Here is a 23,236-nt window from a genome sequence, read left to right as displayed (position 1 = left end):
TTCCCTTGTGAAGGTGCTCTAAGATACTGTGTTGGACAAGAGAAGGAGAACATGGATTGTTATTCCTGTTGTACTCTGTAATATCCATGAGAAATTGCACAAAAAAATCTGGGTTAAGGGACAGGCAGATGGTAAGCACCAAGAGAAGGGTGCTGATCTTTTGTTTGGAAGAGCTGAGCCTGATTCACAGTTTTGCCACCAGTTTCTTGGACACCTTAGGCAGTGTAATTAAAAGATAGGTGTTGAAGATTTCATCACCTTTTCAATAAGTCTTTAAAGCAGACTCACCTTCTTCCTGGGTATCCTCCTGAAAACAAAATATTCAGAAGACAGAAAAGGTGTTTTATCCCAAAATAGCATTTAGAGAAAAATTTGAATTTCTGCATTTTTTAATAGTTTTGCCTTGGAAAATATTTAAAATTTTGTCAGAAAGCCAATAGTTAAAAAAGAAACCCTTGAATTCTGGCCAATTTTTGGTTGCTAAAAATGCAAACCATTTTTCTCATAAGAAACATTTCCTATAGAAAACTCCAATTTAAGAAACATTTTTCAACAAGTAGACATTTCAAATGGAACATTTTCATGTTTTTCTACTGCCATCAACAGCACTCAGCTTTTATTGTGATGCTTAAGGCCATGTTTTCAGCATACTGTGCTCTTTAAAAACTTGCCCAGTTACATTCAGTCCTCTATAGCAGCAGGAGCTCCCATATATAAATTTATATATGTATATATACATGTTCATAAATAAAATATAAAATCCTAGGTTTAGTCTCTCTGTACTGTAGTTTCTTGTCTCTCAAAACCAATTAATAATGCTTTTATTTCATTACCCAAATAATTTTAAAACTTTTCTAAAAGTCTCTGTCTTCTATTCTGTATGCTGAATTTCCTGAAAACAGCAGAAGTTTACTGTGATACCACTTTCCTCATATTTTGTAAACCTGATTATAAGGATTTGGAACTTTACTTCTTTCTTTGAAATCATACAAGACCAATGGAAACATCCAGATCACCCACACCTTCCTGGAACAGGCTTAGTGATATATCTAATGGTAAATTAAATATGCCCTGACTGTTTACTGTCCCTGAAGCCAATACACAATGTTTGGCAACATCCATTATAAAAGTTCTTGGATTCCAAAGTACTGTGTGGCCCCACACAAAATGTATGTTGGAAATGATTCCTGGTCCAGGAATTGTTGCTATCATCTCTTGTAAGTCAAAACCACTCTAACAATTTACTGTTACCAGCAGTGGTGTTTCAATGCCTGGGAATGTTTTCTGGAACTATTTTATTTTATAACACACACATAGCCTGTGCTTTTTTGTCTTCTCTGATCCAAGGATGAGCAGAATTTGCAAGGGTATTTTTTTTGATGTTAACTATATTTGGATCCAGCTCTGAGGAAGGCAATAAGCTTCAGTAGTGACAGTGCAAGCCAAAGTGGAAATCAGAAGAGTTACTCAGATCAGTGTCACTGATGGCAGACTCAGCTCAGCTTCCGTACATCCGTATATTTATCTTAATTAAAGTTCAAGACCTTGATTTAGCACTGATCTAAATAGACTAGGAAAAAACCCAAAAGACCTTGGCCAAATGCCTAAAACAGGTGAAGTCCAGCAGAGCTTTTCCTTCATCTCTCAGTCCAGGATTTCACCACCACTCCCCTAACTTGCTTGTTTAGCTACCTCCTGACTCTGACACCACTGCCAGTGTGGTACAGTTGCACTAGAAACCCTGACAGATCCAATGAATGCTACATACTTTCCTCCTATGGGCAAGGCTAGTTTGTACAATGTGCCACAAGGAAGAGATGCCAAAACTAGCACTGAAATTAAACACATTGTAGCTGTTCACATTCTAAAGCAGATTGCAGGACAAATTGCACAGTATTAATGGAGCCACTCTATTTGCTAAAAGCATATATTTGCTGCTAACATGAACAGCACTGTTTCATTCAGCAGACAAAATATTTTTACCCATAAGCTGTTCCTATTGTAAATGTCAAATAAGTAAAAGTAGCAATAGAACAGTTCTTACAAGGACTGAAATAAGTGGCTTTTTTTCCCCCCACTGAATTATTTTCTGTGAAGGCTTTCTATTTTTATCCCATACTCATTTTACATCTCTCCCAGTGGAAGGCTGAGGACCTCAAAAAGAAGAACTTTCTTTAACATGTTAAATTATCTTACACTTTTTTAAAGCATGAACATCAATTGAGTTTTATTCCTTAAGAACAAAAATGTTTAGAAAAATGATTTTTTGAAAACATTGCCAAATGAAAGTAATATCACTCCTTTAAGGTGAAAAGAGATGCAGATAGTTTTCTACCCAATCCTGGACAGGAGTTCCTTGCAGTAGTTGCAGTTGGCATGGAGGTTTTTCTGCATTCATGAAAAAAATTTCAATTGATTAGATTGTTCTATAGACTTCTTACTTCAGGAAAGTATTTGGAATATATGTATGTATAGATAAATCTATATTAAAAGTAATATGAATATATGTATGTATAGATAAATCTATATTAAAAGTAATATGTTGGACTCCATCAATGTTATTCCTTCTGAGGTAAAACAAAAAAATTATCCTGACTTTGATAATAGCAGAATCAGGCCACATTTTTACACTAATCTCCATCACATCATTCTGGAAGGAGGAGATGTTTGAGAATGGAATACAGAAAAGAAGAAAAAGCCTTTCAATTTTTTTTTTCTTTAATAACATCTACATATGCAAATACAAATGTAAATACAAATACAGTCTGGGCATGTAAAGTTTTGACAACATTTTCAAGTATCCATTGGCTTGAAACTACCTTTAAATATTAATGTCAAATAATTAGATTTATGATTTCTAAAGAACATAAAAACCATATTTTTCTGTTTCTTTACATATTTGTTTTACATGTTCGGAAGCATTTTAGGCTAGGAGGATGAGTACATGTATTCTATCCATCAGGCTGCAGTTTCCATGTTTGTATCTTTCTTCCAACAATTCCAACTAAGGCGTCCTGTTGCTCAGTACTGAGGAGGACAGTCACTGGGCACCTCACAGATGATAACAACACAAGAGATTGCTTTCAAAAGTTGGCATCAAAGCTAAAGGAAGTATCTGCAAATATCTGAAGAGCTATATATGAGATATGCTATATCACGAAGCTGAAGAATGGAACTGGAGGGTTTTTTTCTGCTAACAAACTGAACACGGTAGAGCTGGACTTCATTGAATTTATTTTCTAGAAAGTGAAAATCCAAGACTGTGGAAACTATCTGAGGATGTGTGTTAAATTTAGCATTTTTTTTGCAAAGAGTTAAAAGGGAGGAAACAGTATTCCACAGTGATTTTTTATTATTATTTTTAAGTTTTTCAGAATAGAATTAGAGATTTAGTCATTGTAAATGAGAGCAAAAGAAGGAATTGATTTTAATTTCTTTTTCTACATGTCAGTAATAGATCGTTCACCCAAGAATTCAGTAGGACAAAGCTGCAGTTGTGACACAAAGCTGGGGAAGGAGCCATATAACTTAGAAAAGTGCTCCAACCAGCACCAGGGAATAAATCTCAATGAACCAGGGTTAACTGAGCCACATCCAACAGCTGTTGGGATAGTCTCTAAACCATCAGGCTAGTCAGGATTTCTCTTTTCTTGTTCCAGATAGTACTTAACAGCACCAAGAAAGAGAAGTGAAAGGATAAAGTCATATTTAGAAGTTTAGCATCCCTAAATTTCCCCTGTAGCTAATGGAGAGAAATAGGTATCACTTCAGCTCCAGTGTAAAATATGTGGTAAACTAGGTGGGATACGAAATCTCCTGGGCACCTCCTGTATAGCATCTTCATGCTTCAACCCCAGTTTGGGATGTGGAATAATGTAATCTGTCCTCTCCCTGATGCTAACCCAAACCTCCCTTTTCCTTTCAAGACAAAAAATGAGCTTTGTCATTTCAAAGAAAAATAGGCTAATTTTCATATTACTGCTCAGTTCCTTGTTGCATCAAAGATATTACCTTATTTAAAACAGATTATTTAAATTACATATTTTCCTTTTTTCATTTAGCTCCTTTTATTGTATTATTTATTTCCATAGCAGAAAGGAAGGTTTTGAATGTATCAGTTATTTCTCATTACAGAGAATTATATGCTGCATAATGCAGTGAAAAGCAAGCCAGCTTCACTACTTTCAAGAATTAGTCTCTTTCCAGCATAGATTCCTTGTCCCAAAGATATTAAAGCCAGCGTTCTTTCACAAACTTTCTCTTCCATCCATTGTGCATGTCCTATCTTAAACTAAGGTTTTACAATCAGAACAAAGGGGTTGAATTTTACCTCCAGTGCAACCAGTATTACAGTAAGAGAGGTAAAAAATAATACCCTGGAAATCTTATCTCATCCTTTCACATGGAGTCTGGATGAATGTTCCGAGATTACTCTAAGGGCCTCAATTCTTCCCATTGCACAGGCATCAGCAAGACTACTGCTTATTTATTTATGAATGAACATGGGAGTTTTAAAAATCAGCTTTCACCTGATTTGTTGATCCAAATAGCCACATAGCCTCACTCAGCAACAAGAAGAAAATGAAGAATGCAAAAGATAAACATCCCACTCCTATACTGAACTATTGCTAATGTGAAGACATGTTAATTACAAAGAAGGTCAGAGATATTTTTATAGTCAAACATAATGAAGATAGATGCACCATTTTTCAAAGTCTTCCTCTCCAACGCATTTGTCGGTTGCCCTAGACTGAATGCTACTTGTTAGATGATTTTCAAATATTATTTCCTTCCTGTTTCTCTTAATTTTGCTGGAGGTGCAGTGATACAAGTGGAGGGCTGAATTCTTGAAAAGAAAGTACATCATCTATTTCTTTCTAATGAAGCAGAGAACACACACACACACGTACACATATGCACATGTGCACATAGACACACTATTTTAAGTCCCAAATATTGTATTGAAGCATTTCTCCCTCACATATAGGCTTGGGAAGAATTTAGTGCTAAATAAATGCTGCCTCAAACCAGGCAAGATAAAACATAAATCATTGCATTAAAACCCTCTAACAAGTCTATCTGCTTTTTGAAATGACTGGGAGATGAAAGAGAGGAGTCTCATTTAAGAAGGCCCAGCGGAACAGTTCTGCATTTATATAGCTGTTATCAAAAGCAATTCATTTGGAGATCAAATAGACTGACAGATAGGACAAGCAGGGGATCACTACTGCCTTCAGGCAGCCAAAAGCAAGGATGGTTTCCCAGTACCATCGCTAATATTGGGTCTAGTCAATGCTCATGTCTATTATGGCTCGCAGTAACAGCCAGCTGAATGTTAATATACACTTCTTAGACTCCAATTCAATGCCAATTTGTAGCTGAGGGAGTAAATAGTGCACATCCCTTTCTCTTATTTTTTTCCATTTTCTTTTTATTGTAGGGACACCTCCTTTTGTAATCATTGTGTGCCTGATATGTATTTACTTCTTAAAAAGTCAGTGCTGTTGAAGACAAAAGGAAGGGAAGAGAATGGACTTCCCAGTGTCCCGTTAGCAATGTGCTGTGGCATCTGTATCAATAGTACCTCTCTCGTGTGCTGGAGACACGCTGCTGCATGTTCAGATAAAGCTCAATGCTGTTTGCTCCTTTCAAAATAAAAAGCAATGCATCAGCCCAAGGCTGGCTGCAATTTCTCCAGTGCAAACAATTCAGATTGCTCATAAGGAAAACTTATTTTTTCCTCTTTGGAAACACTCTCCAATACTATTGGGATAAACATACAGATTTTTTCTGACCGTAACCATCTAAAATATGTTTGCAGTGCTAAATAAGAGTGATCTGCTCTTTTGAGATCAGGTAGCCCAAAACTGGCTTGTGTTTTCACAGATTAGGATAAAATTCCTCAAAATGAAACTATCCACACTACATCACAGTTATGACTTCTCAGAATCCTATGAGATATCTCCATACCACTAAAATATGATTATTATTTTCAGGGGTGGGGTTGTTTGGGGGTTTGTTAATGTGAGATCTGCCTGATGGTCACAGTGATATTTTTATTGTATCGCCCTGAGGTGTAGCGTGGAAGAAATTTAGGATGCTGCAGAGTTTAAATTCCACTAAAGATACTGTTAGCACATATTTCCCAAATAAAATTGACCATAATTCTACCCCAAGCATAGAATAAACTAGGTTGGAAAACATCTTGAAGACCGTCAAGTCCAACCTCTACCCCAGGACTAACAAGACTACGACTAAACCATGTCACTAAGGGCCTCATCTGCATAGTTTTTGAACACTTGCAGGGATGGTGATTTCACCACTTCCCTATACAGCCTGTTCCAATGCCTGACCACCCTTTTGGTGAATAAATTTTTGCTAATATCTGGTCTAAATCTCCCCTGACTCAGACTGAGGCCATTTCCTCTTGTTCTATCACTCATTACCTGGGAGAAGAGACCAGCCACCTGTTCCTTCCATTATGATATATCTGAACAAAGGATTTAGAAACTACATGAACTGGCCTTCTTAATGCTTATAGAAATCAGTATTCTGGAATGCAATCGCCTGACTGAGTAAAATAACAGATCAGAATCAGCACAAATGCAAAAATTCGAAGTCTGGCAGGAAAGTGAATAGAGAATATAGGGCTGACACAGTAGTTTACTATACCTTATGAGTTGTTTTGTTTTAATTTTACAGTCAGATGCAGCCATCACTGTATGGAGAGCAATGGAGACTTGTTCAAGTGGTAATTCAATGGGTGTTGTATGAGGAAAGCAAGAATAAGCTAGGCAATTTTTCTAAGACAAAAGGTTACTTGGAGTTGTGGAAGGAGAAGACCAAGTAATCAGAAGTAAGATAAAAAGGTGGGGTTGAAAATATATAAAATGGAGTGCAACAGGTAAAAGCAGAAGGTAACACATCAATTCAGAATTTAGGGCTTGGTATTTAAAAGTATATACACATACCTTACAGGCACTAAACCACCATTAAAAATTTGTCTCTTAAGTCTTACAAAATATCCTGCTTCTAGTGTGTTTTTCTTCTTTGCAGAACTACAAATTGAGTAAATGAACTTATCCTGGAAAGGGATGCACAGAGGGAGAAGGAGGAACAAGGTCTATAGAGAATGACCATTCACTATCTCTCAAGTAAATAGACTAAGAAGCATAAAATAAATAGCTCAAGAGAAAGATTTAAACATTCAAAATGATTCTTTCTTCAAAGAATACATCAGTGAACTGATGTGTTCATTGCTGCATGATGATGAGAAGACATTTAAAACCTACATGGGTTAAAACAAAAAAATAAATAAATTAGGAAAAATAAATGGCAAGAAATCATCAAGGAATGCTGAATAGAAATGGGCTTCCTCTGAGCTGCAAGTTACAGAAGAGTAGGAGAATATGCCAGGGAAATATCAATCTTTGCTCTCCTGCTTCTCCTGTTATGTCCTTGGCTCTCAGGCCACTAATAGTCATTACGCTAAATGAATCTTTAATGTGGAACAGCCAAGATTTCTTATGTCCTCATCACATCACAAGACATTTCTTTCCAGTTCTCTGTTGGGTTTTACTCTTTGTTCCATAGCCCAACTGCCCTGCAGATAATTTTCCTACAGAGTTCTTGATCTTATGACCTGAGAACCTATTCAAGGGCTAGGAAAAAACCCACTGTCAGAAAAACCAAAACCATGGCTCTTCCAGTGCAGCCAGCTCCATCATAAGGAAATGCAGCACGACACTTGAACACCAAACAAGATGGGACAAAATGCTAATTATAGGAACACTTTACAAAAAAGGCTATCTACCCCTGTGAGAATCCAGGCCTCAAAGCGAGTCTCTCATGGAACAAAAGTAAGTTGTCAGATTTGAATAATTTCCCTGCATGTGGATAAATCCTCACATTTCTGTGTCTCCCTACCCCCCTCTCTTCCTCCTCCCCCTCTCTTCAGTTTTGCAAACAAGAAAAGAAACACTAGGAGCTATTTCACTGGATAACCATGCAAATGAAACAGGAGATTTAAATGTCTTAGCAAGGAGATCAGAGACACAGTCAGAAACAGCTGTAAGGGGTATTGGAATGATTATAAGAGAATAGGATGGGTGCATTATTTGGCTTGGTGACTTCATTAGTGATATTTGGCATCAGATGCTCAGCTGGTGCAAATCAGAAGAGCTCCTCTGTGCCTGCTTACCCTCTCTGAGGGTTCACTTATGTGTCCTGAATATGGATTTTTCTATTCTGCTATTTTAGTTTGCTCCACTGCAATGGTCTCCAGGCAGCAGGTTGAAAATAGGAATTTAAACCATCAGAAAATATGGGGGGTTGGAGCTAGATGATCTTAAGGTCCTTTCCAACCCTAACTGTTCTATGATTCTATATTTTATTAGAACAAAACTCAGGTTGTACCTGTTGCATTGAAGATTTTGAGGTCTTATTAGACACAAAATCTTTAGTTTTGATTCTGTTTCTCACCATTAGATGAAACTTAGTGATACAGGACCTGTACATAAAGTAAAACATCAAAAAATCCAGTCTCTTTTCACTCCAGATAATTGTTGAAAATGTACCAATTTTTCTTTATTTTTATATTTTAGAGATATTTTTAGATATTTTTATAACAGACATGGATGTATTGCTCTGCACCAGAAGCTCAAGACTTGTCTGTACTTTCACTGTTTTAAAACGGAAGCATCTCTTGCAAAAAGTAGAAATACGATTCCTCCTGAAAGAAATTCTCCTTTGATGCATTGTTTGTACAATTCACAAAGTCCCTCTTGCTTTTGAACCTATACCATTGTATCTTTTTTGGGGGGGGTGGAGAGGGGAAGAAGGGGAAGATGGGGAGAAATAAGCAATTGTTTAAGACTTCATGCCTGACAATATGTCAAGAAATTCAATAATTTCTGTGGATGGAGGTGTATCTACAGATGGAATGGATAAGAAAGAAAGATAAACCACTTCTTTCATTCACCCAGTGGACACACAAACTTAAGACTAATTAATGAAAGCAATAGCACCTGCATTCAGCAGAAAAGATGTCAGTGGGAAGGCTTCTAGCAGTAATAGCAAACTTCTAATACTTTTTGTACTTTTTTCCCAGTCAAGCCAAGAGTCTGTGTACCAGACAGTCCATTGATTCTTCTCCCCACCCATTTAAGTGGAAAGCTATCTAACAGAGAGTAAAAAATTTTGTTAGTAAAGTCCTGGAAAACAAACATTAGCTATTTAATTTTCCATAAAACAAAGAGAGAAAAAAAAAAAGAAAAAACAAAACCCCAGGAACTATTTTGGTCATCCTAATTTAGGATTCTATCATGAAACACCAGTATCTTCCATAATTATTCTGGTTATTTGGACAAAGTCAGGAAGGAAAGGTCATAGAATAATAGAATGTTTAGGTTGAAAAGACCTTTCAGATCATCAAGCCCAACCGTTAACCCAGCACTGCCAAGTACACCACCAAACCATGTCTCCAAGTGCCTCATCTGCAAATCTTTCAAATGCATGCAGAGATGGTGATTCCATCACTTCCTTGCACAGCCTGTTCTGGTGCTTAACAAACGCTTCAGTGAAAAAAAATTTCCTAATGTCCAGTCTAAACCTTCCCTTGCACAACTTGAGGCCATTTCCTTTCATCCTATCACTTGTTGCTTGGGAGAAGGGAACAACACCCACCCTAATAGCTACAACCTCCTTCCACAGCCTCAGTTCTCTCAGCTGCTCATCATAAGATTAGTTCTCTAGACCCCTCACCAGCTAGATAGAAAGAAAAATAACACTGCAAACCTTTCTCCTAAAGGGAGTTTTAAACAATATGGATGCTAAGCAGAAAGACAGAAACTCTGGTTAATGCCATGAAACCCATAACTGCTGGGGTTTTTTTGCCCCTCTTCTGTGTGCCTGTGAGCAAACTGATGCACTTCATCTCTGCTTGCATTACCCACACCAAACCATCGGGCTGTCTTAATTTTTATCTGTGAAGTAATGCGGATATTCTTGTTCGGAAAGCACATTAGAAAAGCAGAGTTGTGCTGTCAGCACTGAGATTGTACAGGGCAGCATTAAAGCTGTTTGTGACCAGCAGAGATTAGTACAGACAGCAGAGGGTTTGGCGGTATGGGACGAATGGTCTTGTTCCTGGTGAACTTTCAAAGTCATCAGTTCGTGGAGGTGCAAGTTCAAGAAGCATCACTGCAAAGGTCAATATAATTGCACACCAAATGGGGCAAAACCCTGACCAGAACGTATAAGCAAAAGGTATATAAAGCATGCAGTCCTCAGAATGATGATGTTATTAGAAGGTCTGTTATGGATAAAACCTAGAAGCTCTCATTAGTCTAAACTGGATCTACATTCACTGTTGCAAAGTGCAGAGGAGTCTTTCATGTGATGCCAGAAAGGCAAAATTTTATCTCTGTGAATACTTTGGTCACCCCATGAGCACATACCAGCAAGTCCTTTTAATGAACCAGTGCCCATTGTGTGTACAGAAAATGTCCACGTTTTAAGCCCTCAGTGCTTTCGTTTCACAAAACACTGTTCACAAGATAACCGCAGGCTGGAGCCATGAATCCATTTTGCCTTATTTACATGAATTTTCCACAGTGTCCTTCACTAGGTATCATATTCAGCACTTCCCAAAGGAAATTATGTGTATAAAATTCATGAGAAATCCTGCTTTCTTTAGAGTATCAGTAGACATCTCTCTATTATGCAACCCCGGAACATTATAAACCAATAAATAAACCTTGAGATGAAGGATATTTGCCTCACTGAACCAAACATCCTGAGAGGTGTGGAATGTATATATGCAGTGGTTTTAAAGGAGAGTCTTGGGGGTTTTATTTGTGAAATATCCATGGTGATTAATATCAGAGCAGTATTGGCTTAGCCTCTGCAGCAATCTTAATACAAGAATATCATTCTAATCTGTAATCATCTTTGTAATATGCCTATTTTATTAAGCAATATTAATGAGCATTATATATGTCATATCTTGGTAGACCAGAGGAGGAATTTGATGGCTTAATTCAATGACTATTTTTTGTGCATTTGAACAGAGTAGGACAGAGCTCATTTGAAAAGTAATTTTATGTCTGAGCTCAGGCTTTCCAGTCTGCCCATTACAATACTCAGTGCAGAGTACATAGTTCTTTTAAACTTTACAAAAGTGAAAGGTTATTTGAAGCTGCATTTTTTTTAGTTACTAAAGTGCGTTTGGCATCACAGGTTTTATTTCGCAACTGTTTGTACTCCATAGATCTGGGAAGGAGCTAACCTGATGGACGGTGTTGAAAGAGAGCTTGTATAAACATAAGCAATATATTAACCACATTTATGCTTCAGACCTTGTGTAAACCTGCATGTCCAGAGAATGGACTTTGATGGGCTTTGAAGTCAGCCCAAAAGACACTGGTGGCTACTGCTACACCATTACTTGTCATTTCTTCAGAGACAGCACTGAGCACTTCACTGAAAACTTTTCTCACATTGAGGGGAACAATGTGAGGAGCAAGCCCTAAGATTCGTAAGAAAAACATGCCTTAGCTTCCTAATAAATCATTCAGAACTTTCAAAGATTGTTTACCAAAGCTTTGTGAGATGACATAATCAGGCAGAAAAGACTTGATTATATGGGAATCTTCTTAGTATTGGAGGGTTGGAAGATCTCTGCATAGATAAAGAGGACTGGAAAGTGCTATCAGAAGTGCTCCTTGCTACCCTGCTTCCTTTCCTGGGCTTCTTCCAGGGATCACATTGTTCTCTTCTGTCAAGGCTGATGGTGAGTGCAAAGATGAGTTCAGAGACCTTTGGAGAGTGTTTCCAAAGGAGGGAAGGACATTTTTAAATAAAAGCATTTAGTTTTCTAGTTAAAAACTGTGGCAAAGATCTCCCACAATCACTAAACTATTTGCTGATATCCTCACTTTTAACATCCCAACATTTCCACTCTGAATTTGCCTAGCTTCTGTATTTTGTCTACACAACAAAAATGCTGTTTTCAAAATTCTGTTTTACTTACAGGTATTTTTAGACTCTGACCATGTCATGAGATCAGCACCTTCAGAGGTGTTTTATTCCACTGTAAGACTAAGGTAAAAGTAGCAGATGCAAGTTGGGCCATCTTTTCACATACCCATTGGTGGCTACAGAGAAAGACCAGATGACCAGTTTACACTATTCTCTAAATTTTCAGCTGTCTTTAAATACCAACGGTTTTTTGCTAGATGAACTACTTTCCCTGTTTGTGTTTCCTTTGTGATCCCTCTACAAAATTATAAACAACTTCTTGAACTGCAGGCATCAAAGACAGAAGCAGTAACAGTACTAGAATAAAAGCAACCTCTTCTTCTTTAAAAGCTTTATGTTTATGCAGCAAAATAACATTAGCTGTTATGTAAAAACCTTTATCCTGACAAAAATCATCTTTAGTTATCTATCATGACGACAAGCTGTTTTCAGTCACCAGCTGTCAGAATATACACTCTGCCTTGTAAATACAGCCATATCTTTAAGTATAGTTTTTCTATTGTTACAATAAATTGTACCTCGTTTGTCTAAATAGGGTTGATCCACTGATCACACAACATAAAGGATCTGTCCTCTTATTTTGTTTCTCATCCACTGAATCTCCATCTCATTAACCAATTGGCTGAATACCAAGTTTTAGGTGATCTTTGTGTTTATAGATAGAACACTGATAAAAAGGCATCAGGACAAAACCTGATCCCTCTGTGACCAGACTAGAAACAGTCCTGCTCAGCACTGAGCTCTATAAATGCATTTTGAGGCTTTCAGCCTGTTTTTAGTCCACTTAAGGTGCACCACATTAATTTTGTGCATTTTTTTTCTAGTTTTATAATCAAAATATCCTGATGTACCAAGTCAAATGCCTCACAGATACCTATTGCTTGAATACTGTTATCTTTATTGAGTGAATTTGTAATCTCATCAGAAAAAAAGCTATCAGTTTAGTTTGACAGGAACTCTTTTCCATAAGGCTGTGTTGACTGTCATTCACTAGATGTCCCTTCTTTATTTCTGAGGATGGAGGACTCTAGGGTACAAGGGAATATGGTTTACAACAGAGTATACATCTGCAGCTTCAAATTCAAGCAACAATTGTTAGCTTGTCTCCTGCAGACTACGGAGTTCTGAAATGGCCCTGAAGTTATTTTATGCTTTGCTCTCTCCAGGTTATGACTGTCCTATCTAGAAAACCAAGGAGGCCTTTCTCAGTTTCTATATAAATAATTCTTTCATACAGCCAACATTATTAGTCATAGTGTGCAATTGGTTCTGTATTAGAATAGTAAAGAAGCCCACTGGCAGTGTGAAATGACTGATCTCCGGTGTGGATGAATCTAGAGCGCCAAGTCCCAACAGCCATCTACCTTGAGGCATGGGAGAATTTAAGTTGGTGAGGCGGAGGAGGGATTGGTGATATTAGAGAAGCTGACAATTTGTGTGACATGACAGCTCTTCTGCATGGACTGCACTTTTCCTTTTTTTCTTTAACCCTCAGCACCTTGCAAATGAAACCATTTTAGGTGAACTTCTATATCTATATCTATTTCTATTTCTAATTTCTAATTCTAATTCTATCTCTATATTTCTAACACTATCACTATTACTATTACTATTATTACTTTTTGTTTCAAGGGTGGTTTCAATGGCTAGGATTGAACTACACTTGGAAAATAATTAATTAGAAACAGCCTCAGTACCGAGGACCCTAAGCCTGAGTTGGCAAAGGGGAGTGAGGTATGGAGAAAAGCTGTATTAGTATTCTCATTTTACACGTGAGGAGCTGAGGGGAAGAGACATTAAATGAGTGGCCTAAGGTCAGAGAGGGGAATTGGTGGCAGGATGCAGACTTGAACTGAGGACAGCTGATATCCAAACCAATGCATAAACTGAAAGTCTTGCCCTGAATTACATTTTCAGTGTTGCCTGTCTCCATTTTCCTCTCTGAAACAGGCTTAGATAACAAAAATGGTGTAGTGAATTTGTCCAAGGACAGATAACCAAGGGAAATGGGTGTTTTTTTCTGAGTTCTTTTCCTCTTGCTTCTAGTGTAAGCTTTAGTGAGTTGCTTAACTCTTCCCTGCTTTGTATACTCTATCCCAGATTCATGGACAAAGGCATAGATTTTTCCTCCAGAAGGGGCTAGGAAAAGCAGTAATTGGGGCTGGCAAGAGTCTACAATTTCCTTTTAAAGGGAAAACCTGAATTAAAAAAAAATCAGAAATTATGAAAGCACTTTTTTTAGAATTATTACTTCCCCCCCCCAGAGTTTTCAGGGATTGCACAGACTCTCAGCTTCAATGAAATGAAGCAGTGAAGACAATTCTTGTGGGACCTGCAAGATAGGAGCTTTGACTGACCTTGCAGTTAACTCCCAGCACCATGAGATGCCAAAGCCCTGAATCCTTGTAACTTTTTAGGGGCTGCCTCAGGTGGGAAAACCAGGCAACCCCAGTACCCATACCTCCAAGCTAAGCTATTACTGGATGAGTTAGTGCTAAAAGGAGTAATTATAGAGCAGATAACTATTTTCAGAGGGGAAAATTGCCACAGAACTTCTACTTCTGCAGTATTTGCACATTCCTTGGTATTTTTTCTTTCAGAAAAAAACTCATCATGAGTTGAGTACTGCCCAGTTAAAGACACCACTGGAAGTAGAAAGTGCATAGGTAGATTAAGATTAAATGCTTTCTTGACAAGGCTAGAAGTCAGCCATCTCCACTAAGTTATTCAGGTAACACCTGCAGAGAGACAGACTCTTCCACACGCTGATTCAGCCTGTCCTGTGATAGCTATATATGAAAAGCAAAGGACAGCACCCTTCCAAGTGTGTATCTGACTATATTAACTCCAAGTAAGGAAGAATTAGATTAGGCTACAGGCTGAGAAAGCTGGGGCTGTTCAGCCTGGAGAAGAAAAGGCTGCGTGGAGACCTCATAACAGCCTTCCAGTACCTGAAGGGGCCCTAAAGAGATGCTGGTGAGGGACCATTCATTAGGGACTGTAGTGATAAGACAAGGGGTAATGGGTTGAAACTTAGACAGCAGAGGTTTAGATTGGATATAAGGAAGAAATTCTTTACTGTTAGGGTGGTGAGGTACTGGAATGGGTTGCCCAGGGAGGTTGTGAATCCTGGCAGTGTTCAAGACCAGGTTGGATGAAGCCTTGGGTGACATGGTTTAGTGTGAGGTGTCCCTGCCCATGGCAGGGGGGTTGGAACTGGATGATCTTTAGGTCCTCTCCAACCCTAACTATTCTGTGATTCTATGATAAGATGAAAGGTAGGCAGTCTGGGTTTTTCTCCTTCATTGAGCATCTCATAGAGGAATGGTCCAGCACTTCTGGTATCACACACAGAGATGAAGGGTTGGTGAACCAGTGACTTTGATAAAAATATTCTCTGGAGTCATTTCTTAAGAGTAAAGGGAAACCTGTCTTGTGTTCAGGGTTTATCTTTTGTATGTTTTGTCTCCATCCTAATTTTGACCTCTGCACAGCCTGGATAAACATACAAATTTCTTCATATTGTTACCAAAAGAAACACATTATTTTATTCTCTCTCTGTGAATATTAATGAAGACAAATCAACCATAATTGTGCTCAGCGACAAGAATTCTTGAATTAAAAGCTTCCTTTTACGACAATTTAACTTCTCACAGTGAACCAAGACTCACATCCTTACAGAAATTGAGGCATTGGGACCCACAGCAAAGAACTTCTGATGCCATTCGCTTGGGAATCATGTTTCAGGCTTCAGTTCATCATATAATTTACTATGCAATTTTAGATTAAACAAGTGGATACTGAATCGTTATTGGACTAGTAAGCTACTAAGCCCAGTGGTGGACATGAAGATAAAAAGTCCCGATGGGCAAGTCTTAAAACGGAGTCACAATTTATGCTTCAGCTAATCATTGCTGTGTCTGAGAACAAGAAGAAAGCATGAGGCATAACAGAATGAAATGCAGCATCCTTCTCCCTGCAAAGCACATCTTTTCTCTGGGATTAAAATAGGGTTTGCATTTTAAATTTTCATTTACTAAACAGAAAAATATTTTACTAGGAGGGAATGGTATTAAGGAGAAATGATTCTTTGTGTGCCCTCAGGCCTGGTGAAGACAGGATTTGATTTGCTGTGTTAGGCTGGAATCTGGATTGATACACAGAGATGAGAAGGTGTTTAATAAAATTTACATTTCATTTTCTCACTTGACACCAGTCTCCTGTCACTCACTGAATGAAGAGAATACGACAAATAACTTTTGTCAGCACCTAGACATGGAGAGACAGTCGAGAGGGGGAGGGAGAGCAAGGGCGGGATATTTTTAGCATCATTCCCTTTGACGGCTGTGAGACTTGGCGTGTCGGGCGTCAGCTTCATCTTTAATGTACATCGGAACAGAGGGGTGTATCGGGAGGGAAAGCACAAATTAATCCAACCATACCTAGCCTGTCCCTGAATATGGACAAATGACCTGCTGTGAAATGAATGCGATGACCTACAGCCTAAGCAGCAGAGCATTTCAATGCAGTCTCTGTGCTCAGCTTGCATTTAGCTCCTATCTCTGACAAACAGCCTGATCTGGCTTGAGTCCACCTTCCATGGTGCTGCTGCAGAGATTCTTTTACATACCACCCCCCCTGCTATGTCACTTTTTTCTGTTCTTCTCATTTTTTCCACCTGAATTTAGGTTTCTCAGCAAGGACCAAAGATCACTGTCCCTATCAGCATCTACGTACAGAAGGTTTAAGAGCAAAAATTCCAGAGAGAGGTCTTTTGCAGGACTGAGGATATATTCTCCTTCTCTTCCTGTTCGATATTACCCCTTATCTGTTCAGCTGAATTTTAAGTCAGATCCCTGCATCCCACAGGACTCCCACAGAACCTGGAAAGTGATAAATAATATGTGGGACATATTCAAAAGCAAGGTGAATAAGCATTACTCTCTATTTGTCATGCAACAAAACCTGGAAAATATCAGGCAGAGAACTTTAAATAAAAGCAGAAGTAATTTATATCTTCACATAGTATACAGATAATTCAGTATAACATAATATTACTGTTCAGGAATGACACGTCCATCTGATGGCCATTAGGAGCAAGCACCATTCCCAGAAGTGTCTCTTAAAATAAATTCCAGGAAAAGATAATTTCATATTTGCCTTTTTCTTATATTCTTCCCCAAGTATCCAACATCACAGCCTTCAGTATGAGGGTCTGGTCTAACACAATATGGAAGACATTCAGAGGTTTAGCTAGCTTATGTTCAATCTTCTGCCATGCCCTTTGTTTGCAACTGCAAATTGAGCCAGGTTCATCAGTAGTAGGGAATATTTTTCATTTAGGAGCGAAAAGCTTTGAATTGAAACTTCTGAGGCAAAGCTGACACCATGCTGGGAGTGTTTTAGGAGAAAATGATTCACTGAGCTGGAGACCAAGAGAGTGGAACAGAAGCTCAGATAAGTGTCAGATTTTTCTTTAACATTGTCTTCCAGTATTGTTTTTCTGTTGTTCCAAAATGTTCACCTTGAGCATAAAGCTAAGGACAAAGAACAATTTATAATGTTTTATTTTTCAATCATTTGAGGAGTGTTGTGTTTTGTGGGGTTTCCTTTTGATTCTTTCCTTCTTTCCTACTATTTTTCTCCTCTTTGTTGTTCAGAATGTGAGCAAAAAGAGGAGAGTATGAATACAACCCCAAACAATCTTCCTTAAAATGACACTTCCAGTTTAAAAAATAATACTTTCTCTATGTCCTTCTGTTTTCCTTATTGGAAAACTCACTAATGGAATGGTTACTTTTGCTCCCTTTTGTTCTTTGGGAATTGAAAATTTTGAAATGCCTTGGTGAGAGAGTAGCAGACTGTTGGTAGCTTCTTGGCATCTCCACACCAGCACACACATACAGGTCTGAGCCAGTGGTGCTTCCTAAATTGACCTCAGGTTGTTCCTCACTGCAGCCTGTTGTGTCATGTATGCAAAATCTTATATCTCAAGTAGCACTGCCTACTGTTCCTACACCACAAAAGCACACCATATGTACCATAGAAATTCCTGTGCAGACACCATGTGCTGGTGTGTTGTGGAATCTTGGAATGATCTGTCATGGTTTGAGCATGTTTTAAGGGTGTTTTTTTTTTTTGTTCAAGGTTTTTTTTTCCAGCCAGGTGGAGGAGGGGAGTCCGGGAGGAAGGAGAGACAGGACACCTGACCCAGGCTAGCCGATGAGGTATTCCATACCATAGCACGTGATGCCCAGGATGCATACTGGGAGAGAGAAGCTGGAGAGGAAAATGGAGGAGGGAGCACATGGTGCTCGGCCAGGCAGGGTGGAGTGAGTTATGGGTCTGTGGCTGGTGGGGTGTTGTATTCTTTTCACTTGCTGTTTGCTGTATCATTATTATTTGTAGTAGTGAATGGCAGTAGGGGTTTTGTGTTATGCCTTAGCAATTAAACTGTTCTTATCTCAATCCGTGGGGGCTACATTCTTTGGATTCTCCTTCCTAACTCTCCAGGAGTAGGGGGACTTGGTTTAAACCACGACATGATCCTATTGCGTATCTGGCTTTTACTCTTACAATCGCCTTAGTAATGTTGATCAACAAATCACCACCCAACATTTCGTACATTTTAGTGGGTACAAAGCTGGAATAATTTAAAGTCCTAGAAAATTCATAATGCAAAATGCATAATGAAAAAAAAATGCAAACTAATCTAAAACTCCCATGAATCTGTATAATAAGTAACCATAATCACCTTTGGAGTGTTGCATCAAGCAGCTTTCCTTATCCAGTGAAGGTGTTCTCTCACAGTCCCTAGTCCACTGAAGATTTTTTTAGAGTGTAATTTCACTCTCAATAAGGCTATTCATTGCAGAATCAGAAGCTCAGAGAAAAGCATTCTGACCGGACACTTGCCTCCTTTATTTGCCATTTATACCCCTCATCTTAAAGAAATAAATACCATAATAAACGTCATAATAAATGGGGATTGGGAGCTATACCATATAGAGATGATGAAAGGGTTTATAATCTCATTGCTGTTATTTGGTTTTTCTTTTTTCTTAGTTTTTTTAATTTTGTCTTAGGCACACAATTCCTTCAGCCCAGACTGTAATTAATTTTACTACATCACCAGTTATCTCTGTTCCCTAACCAGGCTTGTCATTTTAATTTTTCACAGGCTTTCTTTTTTCTATCCATGTGCCTGTTCCTGTATCTTCGTGAAGTCTCATCAACTCTGGCCCAAAGCCTTAGGCAAATTTGTCTGTAATGCACTCCTCTACTTCAGACATTAGAGAAAAAAAAAAATACCACTTCCACAAAATGGTGGGGGAGCAAAAATAAAGAAAGAGGAATAATTTTGACCATATGTTGTCCAGGAATTCAGACAAGCCTGGAGAGGTTGCTTAAAAATAAGATATCCTTTCTACTACATTTATATTCAAGTGCTATTGGAGGGCAGGTTACAGAAAAAGTTAGCATCAGGAAACCCCAAAACCAGCAGACAACGACATTTTTGCCAAACTTGTTAAATTTCTCTGACATTTAACATGACTGTCAAGTAAGACTTTGGGTCTCAGAGGATGGATCTGCACAGGCAGATGCAGAGACTTTTCCATTAGTTTTGCCTGCACTTTGAAAGCTTCCTCCGTATTCCATGTGGGAAAGTTAGCACTTTGCTAAGCCCAAGTAAATTTGCTGAAATGTGACCCCCACAGAGGTAGCCTGAGTGTGGGCTGCGCTAGAGCATGGGTCTACGCCACAACACGCCTATAGGATCCTTGAAGAAGCTGAAATCCTGCTGCTGTCTTTTCATGTGTCCTCGCAGAAGCTAGACTTTGACAGTATTAAGAAATGAACTCTATTCAGCTGACTGCTCTGCTGCTGAGCCAGAATTCATGCTGCTCAAGTCTACCAAGGCACACCATCCCTCATGGGTAACCCACACGTCACACTGGGGGTTCTTAGAATAGAATTGTTTAGATTGCAAAAGATCTCTGAGATCATCTAGTCCAATTGTTAACTCAGCACTGACAAGCCCAACCCTAAACTGTGTCCCCAAATGCCACACCTACATGTTTTTTAAACACCTTCAGGGATGGTGACTCCACCACTTCCCTGGGAAGCTTTGTTCTAGTGCTTGACCACCCTTTTGATGAAGAAATTTTTCATAATATCTGATCTAAAACTCCCTTGGCACAACTTGTGGCCATTTCCTCTTGTCTTATTGCTTGTTACTTGGGAGAAGAGGCCAACAACCACCTTAGTTTCTTTCAGGTAGTTGTAGAGAGTGATAGTCTCCTTTGAGCCTCCTGTTCACTGGGCTAAACAACTCCAGTTCCTCTGGCTTCCTCTTGCTCCTTCCACTCCATTCCTACCTGCTGTTACCCTGGCTTTTGGAATGTATAATGTCTTCCTGTCAAGAAGTATTTCAGTGCACAAATTTACCCAGGAAATATCCATGTATAGCTAGAAACCACTATTGTCCTAATTGTAGTGTAGGGATTAAGGAGAACTCAACAATACAAAAACTAAGGGTCTTGACTTGGGCTTGGATGTGATAGCTTCACTTACTAGGAGTAGAACTACTGAAGGGGAGATCAAGGGATGGAAGAATTGTATTTCTTCAGAAAATCAAGGATCTTCCACCATGTGAAAGCATCTAAAATTGGATATCAGCTGTGGAGGAAAGGAAGGGTCTCCAAATCATTTAACCAAACCCAGATGTGTCTGAAAGGTATATCTATTTATTTGGATGCTGAATCATGTGCCTTAGGGATGATTGACATATTAGAATATTTTCACCTCTGCAGAAAATACTGGAAGAAATTGCTTTTCCATATGATGGAAGAGGTCAGAAAGGCTGATCTCTTGCACTTCTTAATATAAGACCCTCATCCTCAACTATCTCAAGCCTGAAAAACTCCTCTGCCATCAGCCAGAAGCCCGTCTAAGCATGGAATCAGTCTGTTTTCATCTGAATATGATGCTTATAAATGCAATATAGTGCAGGAACTAATGCTGATGAATCTATTTTTGTGCCAAAAAACTCTGTAGATCACTGATCAGAATCTGCATCTTAGTTCCTTCAGCTTGAAGTGAACTGGTTTGTGGTTGTTTCTTTGCTGTTGTTTTCTTTCTTTAAAAATAAATAAATAAGAATTAAAAAATCAAGGTTTCTTACTTTCTCTTCTACTGCTGATCTGGCCAGAAATCTCATTTTCCTGCTTAAATATTTTTAATGTAGAGGGATGTAAATTTTATCTTGTGCACCAGGACACCTTGCAACCAGAATTTTATGGTACACTGAGGACATTATAAGGTTCTTCATCTTCCAGCTGAGTAAAACAGAGCACAGAGGAATTCTCTGAGCAACTGAAAAAACACCAGCATAATTAATATAAATCAAAAAAATTAATGTTTATAACAAACAAGTGATTTAAGGGTGCTAGAAAACAATGTCGTGGTGAAGATTTAGCTCATCAAAATACTTTAATTAAAAAAATTTAAAAAAAAACCCCAACAAACACTACAGATTTAACTAGGGAGGAATGGAAGTCACTTAATCAAGTCATAATGAAATGGAAGGTGAAGTTTCTGAGTTTTTTCTTCTCAGAAAAAGGAAAATATGCACATAGTAAGGCTCTTCAAATGAAACTAAAGGCATGACTGAAAAAAATGGAAAATTCCTATGTATTTATTTATATGCATTCGTACCAATAAACATCGCTCTAGACACTAAGACTACACTAGTGCTAATACATAAAAGTATCAGAAATCTGATCATCTGCACTGTTGAATCATTTAGGCTAATCCTTGGATGCTTTTGAATGTAATCTCAAAGCTGACCTAGATAACCAGTGAGCACTCCCCAAAAATCTCTTGGAGAGAATTGTTGAGGAGTCAGAAGATCTCTTCTCAACAGGCAGTTTGGATAGACACACACTGTTTTGGAAACTAAGAAAGATCAACATCATAGACATGGCCAGAGTCTCCCAGCTGGCTGCAGATCCAGGTAAACAGTTCATTTGTACATGTGCCCATCTGGCCCCCTATGCTAATATATATATGTTTTATTGTGACTACAGAGACAAAAGCTTCACATTGACTGCAAGCCAGGCAAAACTTGCTTTGTCAGTGGCCCACCACCTCACGCCACTTCTTTTACACCTCTGCTGCTACTACAGTAACATGCTCTCTGACATCCTGACATTCGGGCATACTTTCAGACATCTCCCTTTCATTGTTGTAACCAGCTGAAGTCTGGAGAACATCCTTCTGGCTGAAGCATCCCCGGACAGTTGCCTCTGGAAGTTCCAGAGAGTCACCAGATGTTACTCCACATAGCTGCTGGTGACTGTCACTTTTCCTAGCTGAAGGAAAGGTATCCTTGTCCACTGTCTTACACTGGACAGTACTCATCTTTCTCACTGGCTTGGCTTCACAGGGCTGCAGCTTCAGCTCCTTCAGTTGTCCTGTGGCATGTCCCACTGCTCCAGTTCCTTCCGTATCTGTGAAGGCAAGACTTGTTTAAAACTTGCTTTACAATAATTGTAAGGTGCTACATTCATATTCCTTCTATGCCTTTATTGTGTGTTAAAGACATGAATGATAAAGCAGTTATTGTTGGACAAATAATTGTTCACAAATTTTGGTTTCACAGAACTAAGTTGATAAAACTAAGCAACCATCAGCTGTTTTCACAAATAATTATAAAGCAACCAAACCATCTGATTTGTTCTATTAATACACTAACAGTTCCTAGAACATATTCCAACGGTCAAAGAATATCTCAGAAAATGCTTAGTAATAAAGTATATAGAACACAGCTGGTTAATAAACTATGTATTGCTAAAACTGATAATAATTTTGATGTTAAGCTGTAAAAAAAATAATGCTACCTATAAAATACACCAACCCTCTATGAATCAGGCTTTAATATAAAGTAGAACTTTTAATTTCCAACATTTAAATCCTACTCAAGGCAGAGCCTGTAACTTGCAATGCTGTTTAAAAAATGATGTTGAAACAAATGAAGAAAAGGCAAAATATATACTATACATTTTTCATGTGGGAACAAAAAATGTTTACATCTTAATAAACCAAACAGTTATCAACCACACTTGTGGTGTAACAGCAGATGGGTTCTGAGTTGACAGGGTGCACTATCACTTCAGTGCAAGATTGGCAGCCTGCC

General features: G+C 38.4%; 1 protein-coding gene across 1 annotated transcript in view; it reads right to left on the bottom strand.

The window, feature by feature from the left end:
* Positions 1 to 22,203: 22,203 nt before the first annotated feature.
* Positions 22,204 to 23,236, bottom strand: part of PKHD1 (PKHD1 ciliary IPT domain containing fibrocystin/polyductin) — a 243,492-nt gene continuing 242,459 nt past the window's right edge. Inside the window, exon 65 of the mRNA XM_031046619.2 lies at positions 22,204 to 22,550. Within this exon, the coding sequence (XP_030902479.2) occupies positions 22,204 to 22,550 (347 nt within the window). The remainder of the gene's footprint in view (positions 22,551 to 23,236) is intronic.

Source organism: Melopsittacus undulatus, chromosome 3 (assembly GCF_012275295.1).
Source record: "Melopsittacus undulatus isolate bMelUnd1 chromosome 3, bMelUnd1.mat.Z, whole genome shotgun sequence".
Classification (NCBI taxonomy): Eukaryota; Metazoa; Chordata; class Aves; order Psittaciformes; family Psittaculidae; genus Melopsittacus; species Melopsittacus undulatus.
Note: the sequence above shows the minus strand (reverse complement) of the source record. Positions and strands in the feature narration are given on the sequence as shown.